This window comes from Tamandua tetradactyla, chromosome 8 (genome assembly GCF_023851605.1).
Source record: "Tamandua tetradactyla isolate mTamTet1 chromosome 8, mTamTet1.pri, whole genome shotgun sequence".
Lineage (NCBI taxonomy): Eukaryota > Metazoa > Chordata > Mammalia > Pilosa > Myrmecophagidae > Tamandua > Tamandua tetradactyla.
Genome location: NC_135334.1, coordinates 69,070,270 through 69,089,985, shown reverse-complemented (window position 1 = coordinate 69,089,985; position 19,716 = coordinate 69,070,270). Strand labels below are relative to the sequence as shown.

The following is a 19,716-nucleotide window of genomic DNA, read 5'->3' as shown; positions in this document are numbered from 1 at the left end:
GGGGGCCGCCGTTCCTGGAAGCCGGAGCATTCTCCCGGCCAGCCCCGGGAGCCTCCGAGCCCGCTCCGAAAGGCCGGAGTCCGCAGGGGCTGGGGTTCTCTCGGCATTTATTTCATACAGCTGTTTAAAAAGCCTGTTTAAAATATAGATCATTATATATATATACATATATATTTATATATATAATATATAAAGAGGAATTGAGGCAAGCCACCCCAAAGAAAAAGCCATGTTTTATAAATATATCTGTAGCTCCCACATCCCAGAGGAAAAACAAAACAAAACAAAACAAACAAACAAAAATTTACAACCCAAGCTAGTGGTTCCATGTGGTGGGGCCCAGCAGGCTCAGGCCCTGGGGGGCGCCGGGGGGGCCTCTGGCGGCTCCGTGGGTCGGGCCTGTAGACCACGCCCACGAGGGTGGGCAGACCCCCCTTCCCGGGAGGGTGGCTTCTTAAGCTGCGAAAGGTCAAGTCCGCAGCAGTCGGGCAGACCACAGCCGCCAGCGTCTTAAACCAGCCAGGAAGGCACTGTGTGCGCTCTGCGACCCGGGCCGCCGCTGCCAGGGTTATTTTTAATCTTGTCGGTTTCCTTTGATGTCCCAGCCCTCCTGCTCGGGTGGCCAGGCTGTTCAGTTCCTGGTGGCTTCCCAAGTAGAGGCAAGGCACGATCCACCTTCCAGGCCTGGCATCTGGGATTTAGAAGCAAAGCCGTCTCTAGGCGCCTCACCTCCGGCTACCAAGTGCCCCCGAGGAGTCCACGCTCCCGGGCTGGGCGGTGGCCCCGGGCCTCACTTGCAGACGTAGCGCTCCACGGTGCGCTCACACCTGCGGCAGGTGACGTAGCAGCACCAGTGGTACTTGCAGTGGCACCGCTCGACCACGCGGTCCGTGTAGGGGTTGTAGCCACGCCCGCAGCACATGAGGTCACAGCTGTCGCTGCCGCTGGAGGTCTTGTTGCACTGCCTGTGGGGGTCGGGGTGGGGGAGAAGGGGAGGTTAGAGAGGGTCCAGTCTCCTCCCCCTGACACCCCACAGATCCCAGGCAGGCAGGCAAAGCCTCCCCCAAATCTTAGCCCCCCATACCCCACACCCCTTCGGAGGTGTCCATACCCAGGCCTCACTATGTTGGGAATTTAAAATAGCTTATCAGAGGGCACTTCTGACATGTCCTTATGTTTCTGATAAGCATTCATCACAATGATGGGGTGGTTTTGTTTTCTTGGGGTGTCTTTTTTTATTCCTTCTACTTCCAGAAGTTGAGGACCCTCACACCAGACTCTTATAATCCCATTTTCATATTTCATCTTTAATCATGTTATAATGAAGGGAAAGATCATTTGTACTTTAGACTCCCAGAGTAAATTCTGACACGCTCACAGTGGCACTGGATGTGAGATCAAGTAACCACTGGGCATACAGTTCCCTGAGGGGAAGGGGCCAGGCTTCTCCCTCCCAGGATTTTATCTCATTGGAGGCAGACAGTGTCTTTGGGTCAGTGGATTATCAGGCCTATTACACAGATGGGAAAATGGAACCCAAGACACGGACGTGCCAGGGACTGCATGCCTTCCTGAACCACTCTTCTGGAATAAAAAGACACTGACGCTCCCCATAAAATGCAACTATCCTTCTGTGGCTATCGGTTCCTTAGCCTTGTGAAAACTATCTGTTCAGACTGGCAATTCTTTGAGCTAAGCCAAGGGGCAGTTTCCGCAGGATGCAGTTGTGGACAGAGCAGCAGCAGCCTGGGGCACTGGGCAGGGGCAGAAGTTTCCCAGGGCCGTGTGGACAGTGGCGCCCCCGAACATCTGAGACGGGCAAGTCCTAGAGACGACCACATCCAACCTCATGTTTATGATGGAGAAACCAAGGCACAGAACGGGGAAGGGATGTGCACAAGGCCACTCAGGGCAAGCACAGGGTCTGAGGGGCAGCCCTCCTAGCAGGCTCAGCTAGGCTATTTCCTAAAAGATGAGCAGCAATCCAACACACAGAGGAGGGCACATTGAAGACCCCACCTGCGGTAAGAACAGTGAGAGAATAGGTGGAAGGGTAGGGCTGGAAGCAGGGAGGCTGGGAGGAGGCTGGCAGCAGCCGGGTGGAAGGGCCCAAGGTCTGAGACGGGCAGGGGCCACAGGGTGGGAAAGAGGGGCAAACCAGGATGGACAGTCAGGAAGTGACCTGTATGTGGGGCTATAAGCAGTTCCTGAGCAGAAGGCAGGAGGGGCAGCAGGAAGAACACTTGCCCCAGAACTAGACAGACCTGGGTTCAAATCTCAGCTCTGTCACTCATTAGCTGTGTGACTCGAGGCCAGTTACTTAACCTCTCTGGGCTTCACATTAGCCACTCAAAACCCATTAGACCTCCTCAGTTTTCTCCTGAAGGCCTGTGGCCAAACCTTCTACCCTCAGAGGTAAGAAGAGGGTAGCATTCTATTTTTATTTCTGGATCCCTGACACACAATGTCTGAAAACCCGGACCTAACCTCAGAGCCTCAGGACCCCTGAGATAGTGTCTGGGAGAAGGAGGTGAGGAGGGGGATACCTAGAGGGATGGCCATGGGCCCAGGGAGTGGCCACCAGGATGCCTGGTCCCCAGGGCCCAGGATGGCATGGACCTTCCTGGCCAGTGCAGGCACAGACCCAGGGATGTGGGCCTCCGGAAGAGACAAGCAAGAGGGTTGGGGTTTGGAGACTGACTGCTGACGAAGCCTCAGTTTCCCCGGTGGATGTGAGGTGGGCTGCAAAGTACCTTACCTTCCCTAGCTTGGGGGCCAGTCTCTATAGAGATAACCCTGTGCACATGCCTTTCCCAGCTAACAAAGCTCACTGGCACGCAGCTATCGCACCCCAAATCCCCTCAGTGAACAACATTCACATTTCTCCTTCAGAAAACCTGCCCTGTTACCCCGGCTGTGTGAGGCCCTCTGAGCTCCCCAGCCCCGGGCTTCCCTCTCACAACCTGAGCACCTGCCGCCTCTCCCCGCTGTGCCCACCAGAGCCCAGGAAAAGCACAGCTGACGCGCAGCCTCACAGGACAGATGCGAGAAGCAGGTTGGAAGCTACCGAGTGAGACATGGGGGAAGCTTGGACAGCAGAGAAATCTGGCCAATCCAGATGTCTGCAGGGGCCCCTCCACAGAGGAGCGACTGCAAGCTGAGCATGGCAGGAAGCCTAGAGGCTGGCGTTCTGCTAAAGTAAGGGAGGGGGTGGTAGAGCGGGAATGGGGTCGAGGCCTAGGGCTGGGGTGGGGGTAGCTGGGCAAGGAAGGTAGGGCAGCCTGTGGGGATGGGAGGGAGGGGCCACTCTTCCTATCCAGCACTCTCCACGTGACCAACACTGCCTAGTATCGGGGACCATTTGCCAACCTTAGGAGGCATGTCTTCATCACCGTTGCACAGCAGATGACACCGAGCCTCAGAGAAGTGAAGGGACCTTCTCAAGATCACACACCGAAAAAGCTGCCCTTCCCGGACACTCAGACGCTGTGCCTTGCTGCATCCAAGACCCTCGGCCTTCCAGAATCCCCTCCCCCAGCTCTGTCCTCTCTGCACCCACCCTGGCTGCCTCCGCCCAGGCTCTCCACGCCTTCCTGTCTCCCTGACCTGACCTGGTTCCATCTTCACTCGCTTCCACCCTACCCCCTCAATCTGGCCTCCAGATGGGAGCCTGCTACCCTGGCCTGTGAGGATGGAGCCCCCAAGCCACCCCTCCCTCTCCTGGAGACAGGATCGTGGGTTGCGGAGGAAGCAAAGGCTGGCTGGGCACCAACTATGTGCCAGACACATTCTCAGACACCCTCTTTCTGGTTCAATATTCTTTTAACCCCGCAGAGCACCAGTTCTGGGGAATGCTATTAGGGGCTCCTTAATAAAAGAGTTCCACAACCAAACACCTCTGGGAAACACTAGCTCAGGCAGAGCCTTTCCTGCAGGATATCTCAGAACCTATAATAAGTTCTCGTGCTTTGTGAATCACCAAAGAGAATTTCCCAAACGTATCTGATTGAAGAACTCTTCCTATTGTAGCATCTCAAGACTAGCTTTGTCCAGAACCATCTTTGGGAAATGCCATCTCTCCTGAATCCTCCCCAGCTCCATCTGGCACACAGCCTGCCTGCAGTCCCTGTTGGCTGCCGTCTTCCCTCCCTTGTTTTGGCTGCAGCAGTTGAGATGGGGCCAGCTGTAGGGACCCCAGCCCCAGCTGTGCAACTGGGAGCCAGGGGGGCCCCAGGAGGAGAAGAAAGAGAGCTGGGGTACACACATGTTGGGGGCAATATCCCTGTACAGGATGCAGGCTGGCCTTCCTCTCCAGAGGCTGCACCTCTGAACGTGAGTTTGGTTGCCCTGGCTCCACCTGCCTCTCTGTGCAGACCAGGAAGTCTCTGTGGTCACAGGCTGGCTGCCGCCCCACTTCCCCTCGTGCCTCAGTTCCTCATCTGTTCAGAGAGGAAGCTGTATGACATTTCTCCTTCCTTCATGTATTCATTCGACAAACAATATCTGAGGACTCGCTCCACGTGGGGTCCAGCATTATGTACCCTCAGGGATTCTGGGATGGTGAGGCCCCCCTTGCACCTGGGGTGAAGATCTCACCCTGCCAGGCTCCCAGCTCTGTTGGGAGGATGCTGGAAGTTCTGGAGCCCTCCCCATGCACTAAGTACACAGGTGGGACTGGGAACCAGCTGGGCCTTCCCCTTACATCAGCTGGGGAAGTTCTCACGCCACCTCAGGGGTGAGGAAACGAAGCTCCCAGTGGGGATGTGGCTTCCCAGGGAAAGGGATGAAACCAGAGGAGAACCTGCCCAGAAAAACTCCCCCACCCCATGCCCACCAAGTGGGGAGACAAGCACCCACTGAGCAGACAGGGACCCTTCAAAGAGGGGTAGCCTTGAGCAGGGTGAAGAACTCCACGATGGAGCAGAAGGGAGGGCGGTACCAGCAGAATCAAGGGCTGCAGACAGGCAGGTTTGGGCCCGGCGGGAGTGCATGGGTGTGAGGATGCCACCAGAAAGCTGGCAGGTGCACCTCTGCAGAGTCTGGAAGCTGCTGGGAGGGGCAGACTTGAGTCTGCAGGCAGAAAGGGGTGCTGAGGAGTTCTGCAGGAGACGGGGAGGAGAGCTGACCTACATTCAGGAAAATCATTTCGAAGTCCTCCCAGGCCTTGTCTAGCTCCCAAACACCCCGGGTGTAATTGAGCTCCCTCGGTCACATTTCTGAAAATGGAATCGGGTTTCCAGTGCACCAGGGAGTCAAGGCAGAAGTCTGCAGGGCAGCTGAGTGAAGATCAGAACAACATACTTTCCTAAGGCCTGTCTGACTTAGGCAATGCTGGGCACAGAGACTCTCTCTCTCACCTGCCCTCAAGGCATTCCAGGGCCCAGGACTCAGGAGCAGGCCTCACTGTGCCCTGGCTATGAGGCCAGACTTGAGGGTTACTACACTTAGCACACCATCAGGCTGGCATGCCCTTTCCCTCTGTGTGAGCCTGGTGCACTCCTCTTCCTACTCCAAGACCCACTTTAAAAGACCCCTCCTCTGTGAAATCTGCCCTGGCCTGCTATTGCCTCCCTTGCCCAGTCCACTCAGCACTGTTCTTTAACTGCCAAAGGACAGTTAATTCCCAGCCACTGTCTCCTGATATAGTCATGGTCTCTTTCCATCTCTGTCTCTTCCACAAGGGAAATAGTAGGCTCGGGGACTCCCACCAGTCTCCTCTCCCCTAGCACCCCTGTCTGGTAAAGGTGCACATCAGGCACCACTGGAAGGGGACCCTCCTGCCACTGTACCCTGGCATCTCTGCTCAGGCATTCCTAGGCCACTTCCCTCAGCTGCACAGCAAAACTACTCCCAGATGCCGGCTGAGGCCCTGCCAAGGCCTGGCCCTGAGCTGGGGTAAGGCATGTGCAACATAACTGAACCTTTCCTGCCATGGGGGTGGGGGGGTGGGCAGGCCCTTACCTGTCCTGCGTCCCGTGGGAGCCCACCTTCTCGTTCTTCATGCAGAAGTCAGGTGAGCTCTGCAGGTAGACAAGCTCCGAGTCTTTCACGGGCCGGATATCCAGGTCCTTGGGCACCAGGTGCTTGCGGGTGCCCATAGGTCTGTGTACTACCTTCGTGGCTGACAGGTAGCGGGTCTTGAGGTCAGCGGCCACATCCCGTAGCTCCTGCAGCCCCTTCCAGCAGGTGCGGATGGAGCAGGAGCCAGATACCCCATGGCACTTACACTTCATTTCCAGAGAGGCGCGCAGAGCCTGCGGACAGGGGAGGGCGTCGGGCTGGGCGGCCGCAGCCCCCTCCCTGGCCTGCCCCAAGACCATGGCCTGCATCAAGTCCCTCCCATGTGGCTAGGTGCTCTCAGGGAGTCACCACCTGCTCTAGGCCTCAAGTGACAGAGCTTATAGCTCTAAGGTGGGAGGGGTTGTGAGTCCTCTGTTCTTCCTCCCAGCTGGGGGGCAGCGGAGAGAGGCTCACAGAGAGTGACCTTTGCAGGGCTAACAGATGCCATTTATCAAGCACCTACTGTATACCAAGTGCTCTAACACATGTAGTTCTCAATCATTACAACAGCCCTTCGGGGGAGGTACCATTATTTTCCCCATTTTACAAAGTGGAAACAAAGGCTCAGAGAGGCCAAGTCTCATGCCTGAGGTTGCACAGCTAGAAAATTGCAGAGCTGAGATTCAAACCCAGGTATGAGGGTGATTCCAAAAGCTGCAGCTTTTAATTGCTCCATGCTTATTTGCTTGCACAAAAATAGGGCTCACTAAATGGTTGCTTGCAAAAAGGAAAAGCAAAAGAAGAGGAGGAAAGGAGGGAGGGAGGGAGGGAGAAGAAGAGAGGGACAGAGAGAATGAGGAAGGGCGGGAGGGGAGTAAGGGCATTGAGACAGGTCCCTCCCTTGGCCTTTTCCCTCCCCACTGTCAGTTCTACTGCCTCTTAACCTCTTAGTGCCTCTTGCATGCCAAATGGGCACATAATTTTACCTTGCAGAGCTGGAAGGATTAAATGAGATGGCATGCATGAAGGGTTTTGTGGACTATAAAAGTTAAATCAATATTGGTTTTTAAAAAGTCAGTTTAAGTAATGACTCTGCCACAGAGTCATTACCTGTGGCCTCAGTTTCCCCATCTATCCTGAGGGACATGAGTTAGGTACTTTCTCAGGGCCTTTCATTTCTGCCCTCTGAACCCTGCTTCTTTCCATACAGGACTCAGAGGAGAGGCTCCAGGATCCCCCTACCCAGACCTGCCCCCTGCTTGCCCTCTGTAAAGAGCTGTAAGGGCCCCCAGCCCACCACCTGCATCAAAGAGGTGGGGAAACTGAGGCACAGACAGGGTAAAGACTTGCCCAAAGTCACTCAGTGAGTTACTGAGGGCGCTAGTCAAGATCTCAGGCTACTTCCCCCTCACAGCACCAGGAAGCGGGGAAAAAGGGGGTTCATTTGGGTATAAAATCTGGGATTCACTGATCAAAGCCTGTGGAGAAGCACAGGAATAAAGAACACAATTTCAGGGGCACGTTCAACCTCTCAAGGATATGGAGATGCTTTTGAATCATCAAGAAAGGTGAACTATGTTCAGTAAGATGGGAGGGAAAGGGTCTGAGGCCCACGTGAGCCAGGCCCTGTGCTAACCATGTCATATGTGTGATCACATTTAATGCTCACACAGGCCCTGTGACCTGGAGGAGGGGAACTGCATCCATTTTGCAGATGGCCCTAGGGAAGCCAGTTCCTTAGGGTCCCAGGGACAGGCCTTGTGGCCCCTGAGGCTGAGGCCGGCTTTGTACTGCACTGGGGAGGGGGGTAGGGAGCAGTGGGGGAAGGGCTGTGCCCTAGCAGGGTGGGGCTCACCCTGGCCTTGATGGTGGGATCGGGGTGGGGTTCTCAGGCCGGGGTTGGCGAAGGGCTCTCACTGGATCCCTGGCTCCGGGGGGGCAGGTGACAGGGCTGGAAGGCAGGAGCATGGCCTGGCCTCAGTTTCCCCAACTGTCCAAGGGAGACCTGGAAATCCTAAAACCCTGACATGAAGGAGACTGGTTGGTGAGAGAGGAAGGTGGACACGTGGAGGCCTCCAGACTGGGAGTCCCACAGATTTGGGCTCCGGCTCGCCTGCACGTCCTTGCTCTTTAGGCCTCATTTGGAGCCTCTGTAACGTGGGCGTCCATGGCTGCAGGGAGGAGTCAACGAGATGAAGTCTGGACACAACACTGGCTGGCAGCAGGCCTGTCCCTCACTGGGCCAATTTTCCCATCAGTAAAAAAGGGATAATAGTACCTCCCACAGGGTTGACTTGTGGATCACAGGACCTGTAAATCACTGAGCATGGTGTCTGCCACACAGATTGGTATCAAGTAGTACGTTTTTATTTTAATTTGCAAAAATATAAAAAGTTCCATTCATTCATTTATGCATTTACTCACCCAAACTTTTGTGGGATGGGTTGAGGAATAAGGGAAAAATTGATATGATGTGAAAAACTGGTATTGAAATGAAAATGAAGTTGTGCTTTGGAGGTCGGGATGGGTTGGAGGCTGGGGAGGGCACCTCTGTTAAACCCAAGGAAATGACTCCTCTGCTTAAGACTCTGTTGCCCATAGCCCTGCCCACATCTCCTCCCACACCAAGAACCTGAGGATCCCAGCAGATGGGGACCCAGCGAACATCGAATCACCCGCCATATATAGATGGGAACAATGAGGCCAGAGAGGGAGTGACTTGCCCAACATCACACAGCAAGTTAGTGCCAGAGCTGAGGCCAGAACTCAGAGCTTCCAACTCCTAGCTCAGTGCTCCTCTGCTCCACCAATGTTCTCCAGCCCAAATCCTGATGGACCCCCCGGAGGAGGGGTCAGGCAAGCCCCAAACAGCTAGAGAGGGAAGAGCTGAGGGAGGCCAGGCAGCCCATGGGTGTGGGTCGGTCAGGGCCCGCCCCCCCACCCCCCTCCATTGTGCACACTGGCTGGCCCTTCCCAGCCGATGGCACAAGCACAACCATCTGGGGCGGGTGGGGTGGGTGGTTACCTGTCTCCCCACTTCACTGTTGTGTAGACGCATCAGTTTATTGGCTTGGGATCCTGTTTTTTTCACCTTCATAGGAGCATCGGAAAACTTGGCTCCCATGAGGAGCCCGTAGCTGAGGTTGTCCGCGCATCCTCCCCAGCGGTTCCCGGGCCCGGGTGGCTCACCTGGGACGGGGCCGCAGGAGCAGCCGGGCAGGTCACCGGAGGTGCAGGCCCGGGCGATGGCGTGGCTGATGGCGGCCGCGGACAATGCGTACACGAAGGCCGACTCCCGGGTCCCTGTGGGGCAGGGAGATGTGGGCTCAGCCCGGGCAGGGCTGATCTAGCCTCCTCCCTCGTCCCTGCCTGGCTGGGGGCAGGTGGGGGCAGGGGGTATAACCAGATATGCAGGCGGAGGACGGCACAGGGGCCATCAGTCTGCCACCCCTCTCTCTCCGTGCACACTCACCCATGTGCTAGCTTGTACACTCACACTCATGATTCCAGACTCTCACCCCCATTTGTTCCTGCACTCAGGTGCAGGGGCTGCTTCATAGAAATGGAGGCATAGTCCTGAGCTTCTCCAAGATGACTGATGGGAGAGACCAGGGCATATAGTGCCCAGCTGTGGGTGTTGTGGAAAGGCCTTGGGTCTCAGCCCTGGCTGCATCTCCGAACTAGAAAATCACTTCCCCTTCTCAAAGCCTCAGTTTCCTGAACTGTAGAATGGGGGTGATAATACCTACCTCACAGGCTTGGGCTAGAATTCAAATAATTGAGGAAGGGAGCAAGCTTGCCGCGTGCATGCACATGAGCGTTTCCATTGAGGAGCCATGAGAAAGATGTGAGCATCCAGGGGAGAGAATGGGTCAGACGCCTCTCTATCTTCACAGTTCCCCCCACTTCCATCCCAGAAGCCAATTCCTCCAGGAAGTCCCCCCACAGGACAAGTGCTCGTTCCTTAGTCTCTACTTCACTCTGTGTATCCTGAAGCAATTTCCGTCAGCATCCCTGCCTCTGGCCCGGAGGGTGGACTTTGCAGTATTCTCTTATATGTAGCCTCTAACATGTGGCCTTAAGTGCAGGAGGCAATGACCTTGGGTGGTGAAGCAGGCATCATCCATCCCTTCCTTCGTGCAGTAAGGCACACTTCCACTTGCATTCAGGCTCCCTTGCATGGTATATGAACTCATCTATATGTTTATTCATTCATTAATTCATGGCTGAACACCCCTATGATCAATTCATCTACCCTTATGTTCACTCATCCATGCCTGTATCCATCTGTCTATCCATCCATCCATCCATCCTTCCATCCACCCATCACAGAGCCACCCATCCATGAATTCATCCATCTATCTAAAAACACATATATTTAAGCCTGCATAGGTTCTTCCACACCTGCATGCATTCAGAAGGGCCTAGCAGCCTGGGCCAGCTCCCTACCTCTCTCCAGGTCAAGCAGGTAGTTGGGGGCAAGCTCGATGGAGGAGCAATTCCAGCGCATGTCGGCGAAGGCCCTGCGACAGGCCTTCGTGACCTCGCGGGCAGCGTGCACGATGGTGTGCATGAGCTCCAGGTTGCTGCGGCACAGCTGCACCTGTGCAGACACCAGGCCTTCCAGCTGCTTGCAGTGCTGAGTCTGGTTCAGTGCCAGGGCCGCCGGAGTCTTGGACAGCGCCCTGCACACCACCAAACGGCAGCGACCAATGGAAGGAGAGACAGGGCAGTGAGGGGTGGCAGCGCCTCTACCCACCCTACTGACCTCGGCCTTCTCCTCAGTGGACTCTGGGGCCTTCGTGAGAAGGAGCCAGGCCAGGAGGCAAAGCACCCAGGCAGGCAGAGCAATGGCTCTACTCCGAGCCCTGTGTGACCTTGGGCACATCACTGTCCCTCTCTGGGCCTCAGGCCCTCATTTATAACATGGCAATACGACTTCCATCCTGCCTAAGCATTTCAACAATTATACTAGCAATAAACAGTTTTACCAACTCACAATGTGCTTACATCCATTATCTGATTCAGTACTCACACAGCTGGGTGAGTTGGAATTATCACTCTTTATTCAGTCACTCAAAATTGAGCACCTATTATGTGCCAGACGCCATGCTAAGTGTTAGATGATTATAATCATCATCATAAATACATACTAAGCATTTACTATGTGTGCAGCATGAGTTAAGAACTTCCTATTTCATTTAACTATTAAATCCATTTAGATCTTAAAGTCTAATATACATGCAGCGGATTGTTGTTAAAGGATTAAAGAACCATTCAATTTGGTGACTGATTGGAACTTAGAAAATTCAGTTTCTAATCCAGATTTTGTCACTAATTTGCTGTGTGACTTTAGATAAATCACTACCCCTCTCTGCACCACAGTGTCTGTACCTGTAAACTTTATCTCCCAGAATGGGTTCTAATGAAATACTCTGTGAAAAGGGATTGATGGTCAAGTACACTTTGGGGAAGTGGTGTGTTACGTTCCTCCTTGGACAGTCATGATGCACGTTAGCATTTAAAGGCCCTGAGAAGTCATGCAGTCACAGGGTTCATTTCACTCAGTCTGCGGAGCAGATCGAGCACAAAGCCCTTTGCTTGGGGAGTGCTGATGTCACCCATGACTTGGGAGATGCTGGCCCAAGCATTAGCTCCTAGAATGTTAAAGGACCCAAGAGCTTCCCAGATCCTGACTCTGGACACTGGATTTCTAAGATTCCAGGACCAGAGTTGCATTTGGAGCCATCTTTCTCCCAGGCCTTCTCTGAGATGCAGACTGCATCGGGTGGTACTTCCTTTCAGTGCAGGCTAGAGGGGACCCCACAGGCCAAAGGGCTCCACATAGACTTGTCCTCAGGCCCCCACCCCACCCTAGCAAGAGGGATCCCAGAGCTGGCTGTCAGCAACCCAGGAGGGACAGGAAGAGGCTAATATGCAGCCACAGGTGCTGAGGGCCTCACCTGACACAGCCGTAGCAGGGGTGGGGCTGAGATCTGCTGAGGTCGAGGTCCCAGAAACCCTGGCCCAAGATCCTAAAGGAGGTAGGCCCAAGATCCTAAAGGAGGTAGGCCCATGCCAGGGGAACAGCACCTACCTGGGGAGATAATTGGCTCCAGCTCCACCCCACCGTGTGACCTCCAGGGAGTTACTTAACCTCTCCCCTTAGCATTATTTGAGGAATTGAATCAGCCGAAGCACATCACATGCGCTGCCCAGAGCTGGCACACTGTGTCAGTGCTCAATGACTGGCACCTATGACAGTGACTGCCTGGGTCTTTTCCTACCCTGGGCAGTCTCCACCTGACATTCAGGGCCCCTCGACACCTGGCCCCTGGCTCTCTCCAGCCCCTCGTCCTCTCCCCCCACCATGTGCACTAAACCCCACCACACCAGACTCCCGGCTTCCCTGACTTTCCTTTCCCTAAGCGTCTCCTGATGCCAGGAATGCCCTTCCCCTGCTCCAGAAGCCGAGTGAGTGAATGGACTCTACTTGCAGAAGAAGCAGTTATGAAGCACCTACTCCTCCTATATTACTTGTTCAGTAACGAGCATAAGGCAGATCATTCAAACAGCCCCTTGTCTGATGGCTGGATGACAGTTACAAGGCAATGATCCAGCATGTGTTCCAATTCCTAGGCCGGCCCAGAGAATTCAGACACCAGCTGTGTGAGCTGGGTAAGTCCCCCAACCTCCCTGGGCCCCCTGGTCCTCATCTGTTACAAGGAAATAATCATTCTAACGCAAAAGGCTATCCGGTGAGCCTTATTTGGAACATTCATGGATGTGGTCCCCTTGTCAGGTAAAACTCGGACCAGAGGGAGTCAGAAGACCTGGGTTTTAACTCAAGTTGTAGCCTCCACGTGCTGTGCTACCTTGAGTAAACTGATGTCCCTCTCTGGGCATCAACTACAAAATGGAGACTACTACCTTGTAGGGGTATTACCAAGGCTGAACAAGATAGTATGGCTACACTAAGTACTCAGTAGGTTAGTTTACTTCCTGTTGCCTCTCACTCATTGCCATGCTGCACTTACCCTATGATCCCAAATTATATCATTTCTAATCAGGTAGAATCCTGGTCCAGGACAAGTGGACACAGGCTGGAAAGTGGACACAGCCTGGAGTTTGCTGTTGAGATGGCACAACCCATTCTGCCTGAGATCAGCTGTGGGGGTCCTGGGCAGTCTGCCCTCACTGTGATCCCTGGCCTGCCATTCCCCACCCCTTCCCCACCGCAAGCAGGGAAATGTTTGGAGGTCTCTGGATGCTAGCACCCAGCATGGGAGGCAGTGCAGTGCAGATCTCAGGCCTTGAACCGAACTGAACCGTTCTGGTCCTCCCTCCTGGCCTTGAGTCACTGAGGCCGGCCTACCCAGGGAAACCTCTGGGAGCCTGCTGTCTGAATTTGTGGGGTTTGACCACACAAAAGCATATGTCATCACCTCAGGGTGTTTCTTGGTTGTTAACAGCACCCCCCTCCACCCGCCATCACTCAGAGGCCGTCACTGTTCACACCTGCAGTGGCTGTTGTGCAGTCCACTTCACAGTTCACAGAGCCCCTCACTGCCTGCCTCTCCCCAGTCTCACATGGCCCCGCAGGGGTCGGCTGGGCAAGGTTATCACTCCCCTCTGCACAGAGCAGAACACTGAGGCAGAGCCGGGGCTGTGCTTGCCCGCGTCCCCCCAGCAAGCCCGAGACTCCAGGGCCCAGGTGCCCTGCCTCCTGCTGATGTCAGCAGTCTGTCCATCCTCTGGGCAGACATGGCCTCTCCTTCCTGGGTCCCCTTTTGCGGGGCATTGGGCTGGGGGGCTGTCCATACTCAGCCTGCCCTGAGTCCGCTCCGCCCTTCCCCCTCATCCAACTTTCTTCCCTCCCTCCAGCCTGCTTTCTCAGATGTAAAATAGGAAGGATTAAATGAGACAGAGTAAATAAGACACCTGGCCCAGTACCAGCCTCACAGTGGCCCTGCCTTCATTTCTGCTCTAGTCTCGGCTTCTGCCCTAGCCAAGAAGCAGGATAATGAGGGCTGCGCCTTCTCCTGGGAACTCAGCTCAGGCCAACAGGAGAGTCCTGAGTGCTGGGTGCCGTGGCTCTCTGGGAGGGGTGCTCCCTGCTCCCAGGGTGTCACTGGCTGGGATATCCTGGGTGAACCCCTGAGCCACTCTGGTCTCAGTTTCTTCATCTCTGGAATGGAAAGTTTCTCAAGCCACAGCCCCGAGCAGGCTGTCCGAAGAAGCTGTAAGGGAAAACTTAGTAGTGACTTTCCTAGACGGGGGCTCAGGCCTCCCCAGGCAGGGTGGAGGATGAGTAGAAAGCTGCTATGCAGGCACCTGGTCGGCCCCTGGTCAGCTGCAGGGAGTGGCCAGGACGCGAGCAGCCTGCACCAGCCATGGCCTGCACCACCCGGCCTGGAGCGTTGGCCGGGAGGCAGCAGCATTCCCCTCCCGGGGAGGGCCAAGTGCTCGTCTGGTAATTAGCGGTAATGACCGTTTCTAGCTAAATCGCCCTTAGGGAGGTAATCAAGGATTAGGACGGAAAGCAGGGGAGTCACCCGTCTGGACATCTTGCCCTGCTTGCCTCACTCCAGCAGATCCCTAATTGAAAACATTTTAGTTTATCTGGGGGTGGGGAATGGGGGAGAAGGTGGGAGAGAGGACAGGAGGGGGACAGAGGAGAAAGAGAGTTCACAGCTGAGGCTTGTGCCTGGGGCGCCACCAGGGAGACCCAGGGCTTCTGTCATTGGGGATTCAGAGGCTCTTCTGGGAATGGCTGGGAGGCAGGAGACTGGGACCCAGCTTTGGGTCAGCCGCTCACCCAGCCTGCAAACTTGGGCAGGCCCACCCCAGGCCTCAGTTTCCCCATCCATAATGTTCCCTGCCTGTGAGTAATGCAGGCTCCAATGGTGAGGGTGTTTTAGAGTCACCCAAGCCTGGCCATCGGCTTCACCTTCCACCCCATGGCCCAAGCCACAGTGGCACCCCCCCACCCCCCTGCTGTACCATCTCCTCACCTGGATGGGACTCTCTCCCTAATGCGGCTCAAATCCAGGGCAGGGCCATTGTCACCTCCTGCCTGGCTGACTACAGAGTCTTCCACTGTCCTCCTTGTCCCATTTGGTTGCTGAGCTGGTTTTCTGGTGGTGCTAGTAGTGCTACCCTCAGGCAGCTCTAGGGTTCCTGGCCCAGGTAAGGCTGCCTCCCACAGAGAGCCTTCCCCCTGAACTTGCCTTTCACAGCGCCCCCCCTTCCCTAGGCACGGGGGTCTGGCCAGCTGGCGGCAGGGCGTTGCTCCGAGCTGAGTGCCGTCACCCACCCTCACTACTAGGTGAGTCTGCAACACAGCCAGGCCCAGAGGCCTCGGGAGGTCCCACCACCGCCCCCCAGAACGTAGCCCACTCTACCCCTCAAGGAAGGATGGATGAGGCTGGGTCTTGGAGGAGCCAAGAGTCTGGTGCTGGAGTAGGTCCTAACATCAATAACCATGTTTCTATTGGGGAAGAAGCGCTTCCAGGATGAAGTGAGGGAGCCTGGTCGGTGCTGAAGGGGGCCCATAAGCTTTGTCCCGGGAAGCGCTGCGGTTCTGTTTCTGCAGACCCAGCTGACCCCAGGGCGGGACAGCCAGACCTTTGCTTGGTCCCCCCTCCCTTGGGGTCTCCTGGGCCATATTCCATCCAGCTGCCCATGTGGCAGAAGATGGAGCAGGAACTTGGGTTTTATGTCACTGGGGGAGACAGAGACTCTCTCTGCCCAACCCTGGGATGACCATGGGGGCCTCTCCCATGCTGACAAGTCACAACTCCTCAATTAAGTCCCAGGTAAGGACCCGGGCTCCCTAGAGCTGCCGCTCCCTCACCCAGCACCCCCAGGCTTAGGGCTGTGGCTGCCGGCCCGGGAAGGAGGAGCCCTGGGCTCTGTGGCTTGAGTCCTTCTGCCCTTTTCCAGGCTTTGTCCTGTGACTCCAGGGCTAAGAGCGGACCAGTTCAGCTCCTTCCCCTATTGTACAGATGGGGAAACTGAGGCAGGCGAAGGGACCTGGAGCCTGCAGATCCAGTCCTACCAGGAGGTGATGGGGTTCCCCTTCACACCCACGACTGCAACGACGTCACCAGGGACTGAAGCCCACACCTGCCCCGCATGATGATCCTCCTGCAAACCCCAGCCCTTAACTGGCTTTAGTCTGTGACTTGTCAACTGGAAAACTGAAGAGCAGCTTCCATATCATTACCGACTCCCCAAGTGCAGATGGGGAAACAGGCTCAGAGAGGGCAGGACTGCCCAGGGCTGTACAGGCCAATCAGAGGCAGATCCATGCTAGAACCCAAGCCTCCCACATGCCAGGTTAGGGCTCCTTTCACCCCCATTTTAGAGATGAGGAAACCGAGACTCAGAGAGGCTAAAGTGATTGAGTTGCCTGAGGCCTTGGCTAGTGAACTGGCAGAGCTCAGGCTGGGATCCCAGTCTTCCAGCCCCCAGTCTGGGGTTCCTTTCACCCCACTTTGCTGTAACTACGTTCCTTAAGAGGCCCCAGCTCTGAGACCGCAGCAGTGGAGGCTGCCCAGGAAGGGTGGGGCAGCTTTTCTGGGCCCTCCCAGGCTTTCTGGGCCTTTCCCTTCACTGGGGAACCCCAGAGGTTCCAATAGGAGGCTGGAACCACCCTCAGCCCCCTCTCTCCACCTACCCAGGCCAGCCAGAGAACAGCCTGGATGACGCAGACTTGGTCTCTCTACATTTGCCGGGCTGAGAGTCTCCCAGCACCTGGCTGGGGAAGGAGGTGGGATAGGGGAGGAATTCCCCAGATTATTTCTAGCCAGGTGCTTCCAGGATGGCCAGGCTGTAACTGTCTCTCCCGCAGTCCCCAGCCCACCAGGAAGCTCAGGGTGAGTCCCAGGCTTCCAACAGGTGGGCAGCCCCAGCCATTCAGCCACATCTGGTTTCAGTTCCTGTGTCAAATGCCTCCTTCATCTCCAGCTCGCTTTCCAAAGCCCGGGGCAGCAGGGCCCCACCCTGGACAACCCCAGGACAGCGGAGCCTTCTGGATGAGTCTCTTGCCTCCCACCCACATTGTATACTTCCCTGGACCCAGCCACCCTATGGCTCCCTGAGACCAACAGAGGGTTGGTTAAGCCACTGAGTTAGACCTGTGACAACGTACCAGTTAAAGACACTCCCATGCCTTCCTTTCTGCTTCTGTTTAATGGGAATAATAACAGAACTTACCTCATGGGGGGTTGAGAGATTCAAATGTAATCACTGACATAAAATAACTTAGAACTGTGGCTGGCATGTAGCAAGACCATACATATACATGTGTGTAGATGTGTGTGCATGTTATGCTAAAACTCCATCCCTTCTGTTTCCATAACTATCTCCAGCAAGACTTTAACCACTTTAATGACATTTGGCCTCTTGCAGGTTAATCTGCCTGCATTCTGAGCCCACTGTCCTCATTAACTAGCTGTGAGATGTTGGGTGAGCTACTTAACCTTTCTGTACCTTGATTTTCTTATTTGTAAAGTGGGGGTGATAAGAATATCACCTACCTCAATGGAGTATTATCAAGATTAAGTAGCTACAGCTCTCGGCACAGTGTGTGGCACATACTAATAATGTCCCGGTGCATTTCCTAGTAGGTTTCTCTCATTCTTAGTTCCTCCAAGTTTCCCCACCTGCACCCACCTGCCTCTAGGCTTTTGCTAGGATGCCTGCTTTGCATTCCATCTCTGCCTATTAAAACCCTACCCATTCTTCACAGCTCAGACCAAAAGTCAACACTTGCAGAGAGGTCTTTCCTGATGTCTTCAGGTGGAATCAACCACTTCTCCTCTGGGCTGCCACGGTTCCTCTCCTAGGACACTGACCACAGTCCACTTTGTATATTTGATGTGTCTGTCTCCCTCAAAAGGTGGTGTGTTTCTTTAAGGCAGGGTCTAAGTTGTACCATTTCTGTGGCAGCTTGAGCCATGCAGCGGTGAGGGCGTGGAGTCTGGGCTTAGCCAGCCATCTACTCCAGGCCCTACTCCACCACCTTGGGCAAACCATGCACTTCTCAGAGCCTTGGTGCCTCTGCATTCCCACCGTACAGTGGTATGATAGCAGTGTCCTTCCCCCCAGTTATCTGCCTCAGACACTCCTTATGCTCCCCACCAAATCCTTTCCCTCTCTGGACCTCAGTTTCCTTATCTGTAAAATGGGGCGGGAGCTGATTCACCAATCAGAGGTTCCTGCCAACTCTGACAGTGTCCTGTCAACCAGTAGCAGAAAGAAGATAACTGATTTCTCACAAAATTCATCAGGGACAGCTAGGAAGAGCTGGTGCCCCCGGGCTGGGAGACCACAGAGCCCAGGCCTCTCCTTGCAAAGTAGAAACTGCAAGAAGATGGAGTTTCCCTCTTGAATCACCAATTAATTGATAACTCAGCCCCAGAAGGAGCAGGGCCATTGACCTCGCCACTGTTTGCAGGCGGCCCAGCCACTAATCACCTTGTCTTCCAACTAATCCCTGTCCAGGAACCCTCCCCATGTCCCTCTCCTGTCTTATCTGCATGACTCCCCACCCCCGCCCGAACTCTAGCCCCGGTCTTGTCCTTTCCCACTCTTGGGCCTTTGCTTAGGGAGTCCCCTCCACCCAAGGGGCCCTCCTTCTACTATTGTCCCCAACTGCCAAACCCCAAGTCACTCCTCAGGCCCAGCCTAGGAACACCTCTCCTGAAAGTCTCCGCATTGTTCCAAGTCTGTGCCCCCCACCAGGCTGTCTTCCCTTCCTCTGCCTCCCCTCCCCCCACCACACTACTCTGATCTCTCTGAGGGCACTTGGAAGCTTCTGCCCTGCTCTGAGTTATTTACGGCCTGGGCTTATCTCTCCCAGCCCAAGGGGCAGCAACTACAGGAAGGGGCCGGGTTTTACTCCTCTCTCCCCCTGCATCTCCCGCACCCTATAGAGAGTAGGAACTCCCTTCTGCTGGGCTGAAAGTTAGCCTCTCTCTCCCACCTATCCTGTCATTAATAATTTATATGTAAAGGAATACCTTTCACATGTGCACAGCACCTGACAGTTTATGAGGTACTTTCATAAACCTCTTCTCTGATCTCAGGGAGGTGGAAATTCTTACCCTCCCTTGTCAAAGGAGGACACTGAGGCTCTCAGAGGTTGAGTGACATTCCAAGGTCACCTAGGTGGAGGGGTCGGCACTGTTTTTGACCTCCAACTGCGGTCAAGGAGACCGACAAGGAAACATAACATTAAGCAGGCCCCTGGATGTCAGGGCAAACCCTCTGGATTGTACCCCTTGACCAGGGTGTCTTTTGCTATCTGCCCCTGCGAAGGTCTCCCAGCTCCTCAGCGGCCTTTGCGCAACAGCCAGCTGCACGGGACGTGGCAATCTCATTGCTCGCCACGCCTGGCCTCGCTCCTGCTTCGCCACTCCCCACTCTCCACTCCCGGGAGGCAAGGATGACAGTGACCCCACTTTGCAGAGGAGAAAACGAAGGCTTAAGAAGCGTGATTTGCTCACGACCCCCAAGCCAAGTTCGTCTCCCGGGACTCTGGCACGCTCGCGCGATCCAGGAGGCCCCTTAACGCCCTCCCCCGCCCCCCAGCCGCGTGGGCGCGGAGTCCCTACTTACAGCCACTTGATGCCATAGCACAGGCCGGTGTGCAGGGCCAGGGCGAGGAGCAGCGCCCCGCAGACCCGCGGCCGCGCCCTCATCGTCGCA

The 19,716-nt window shown here is 55.2% G+C and overlaps 1 protein-coding gene across 1 annotated transcript; it reads right to left on the bottom strand.

Annotated features, from left to right (window-relative positions):
• Positions 1 to 216: 216 nt before the first annotated feature.
• On the bottom strand, positions 217 to 19,709 carry WNT11 (Wnt family member 11). Its single transcript, XM_077112083.1, has 5 exons — positions 19,627 to 19,709; positions 10,450 to 10,685; positions 9,026 to 9,303; positions 5,962 to 6,254; positions 217 to 965 (listed from the first exon to the last, which is right to left on the bottom strand). The coding sequence occupies exons 1-5, from the start codon at positions 19,707 to 19,709 to the stop codon at positions 791 to 793; spliced, it is 1,065 nt and encodes a 354-aa protein (XP_076968198.1). The 3' UTR covers positions 217 to 790.
• Between the last annotated feature and the right edge of the window lie 7 nt (positions 19,710 to 19,716).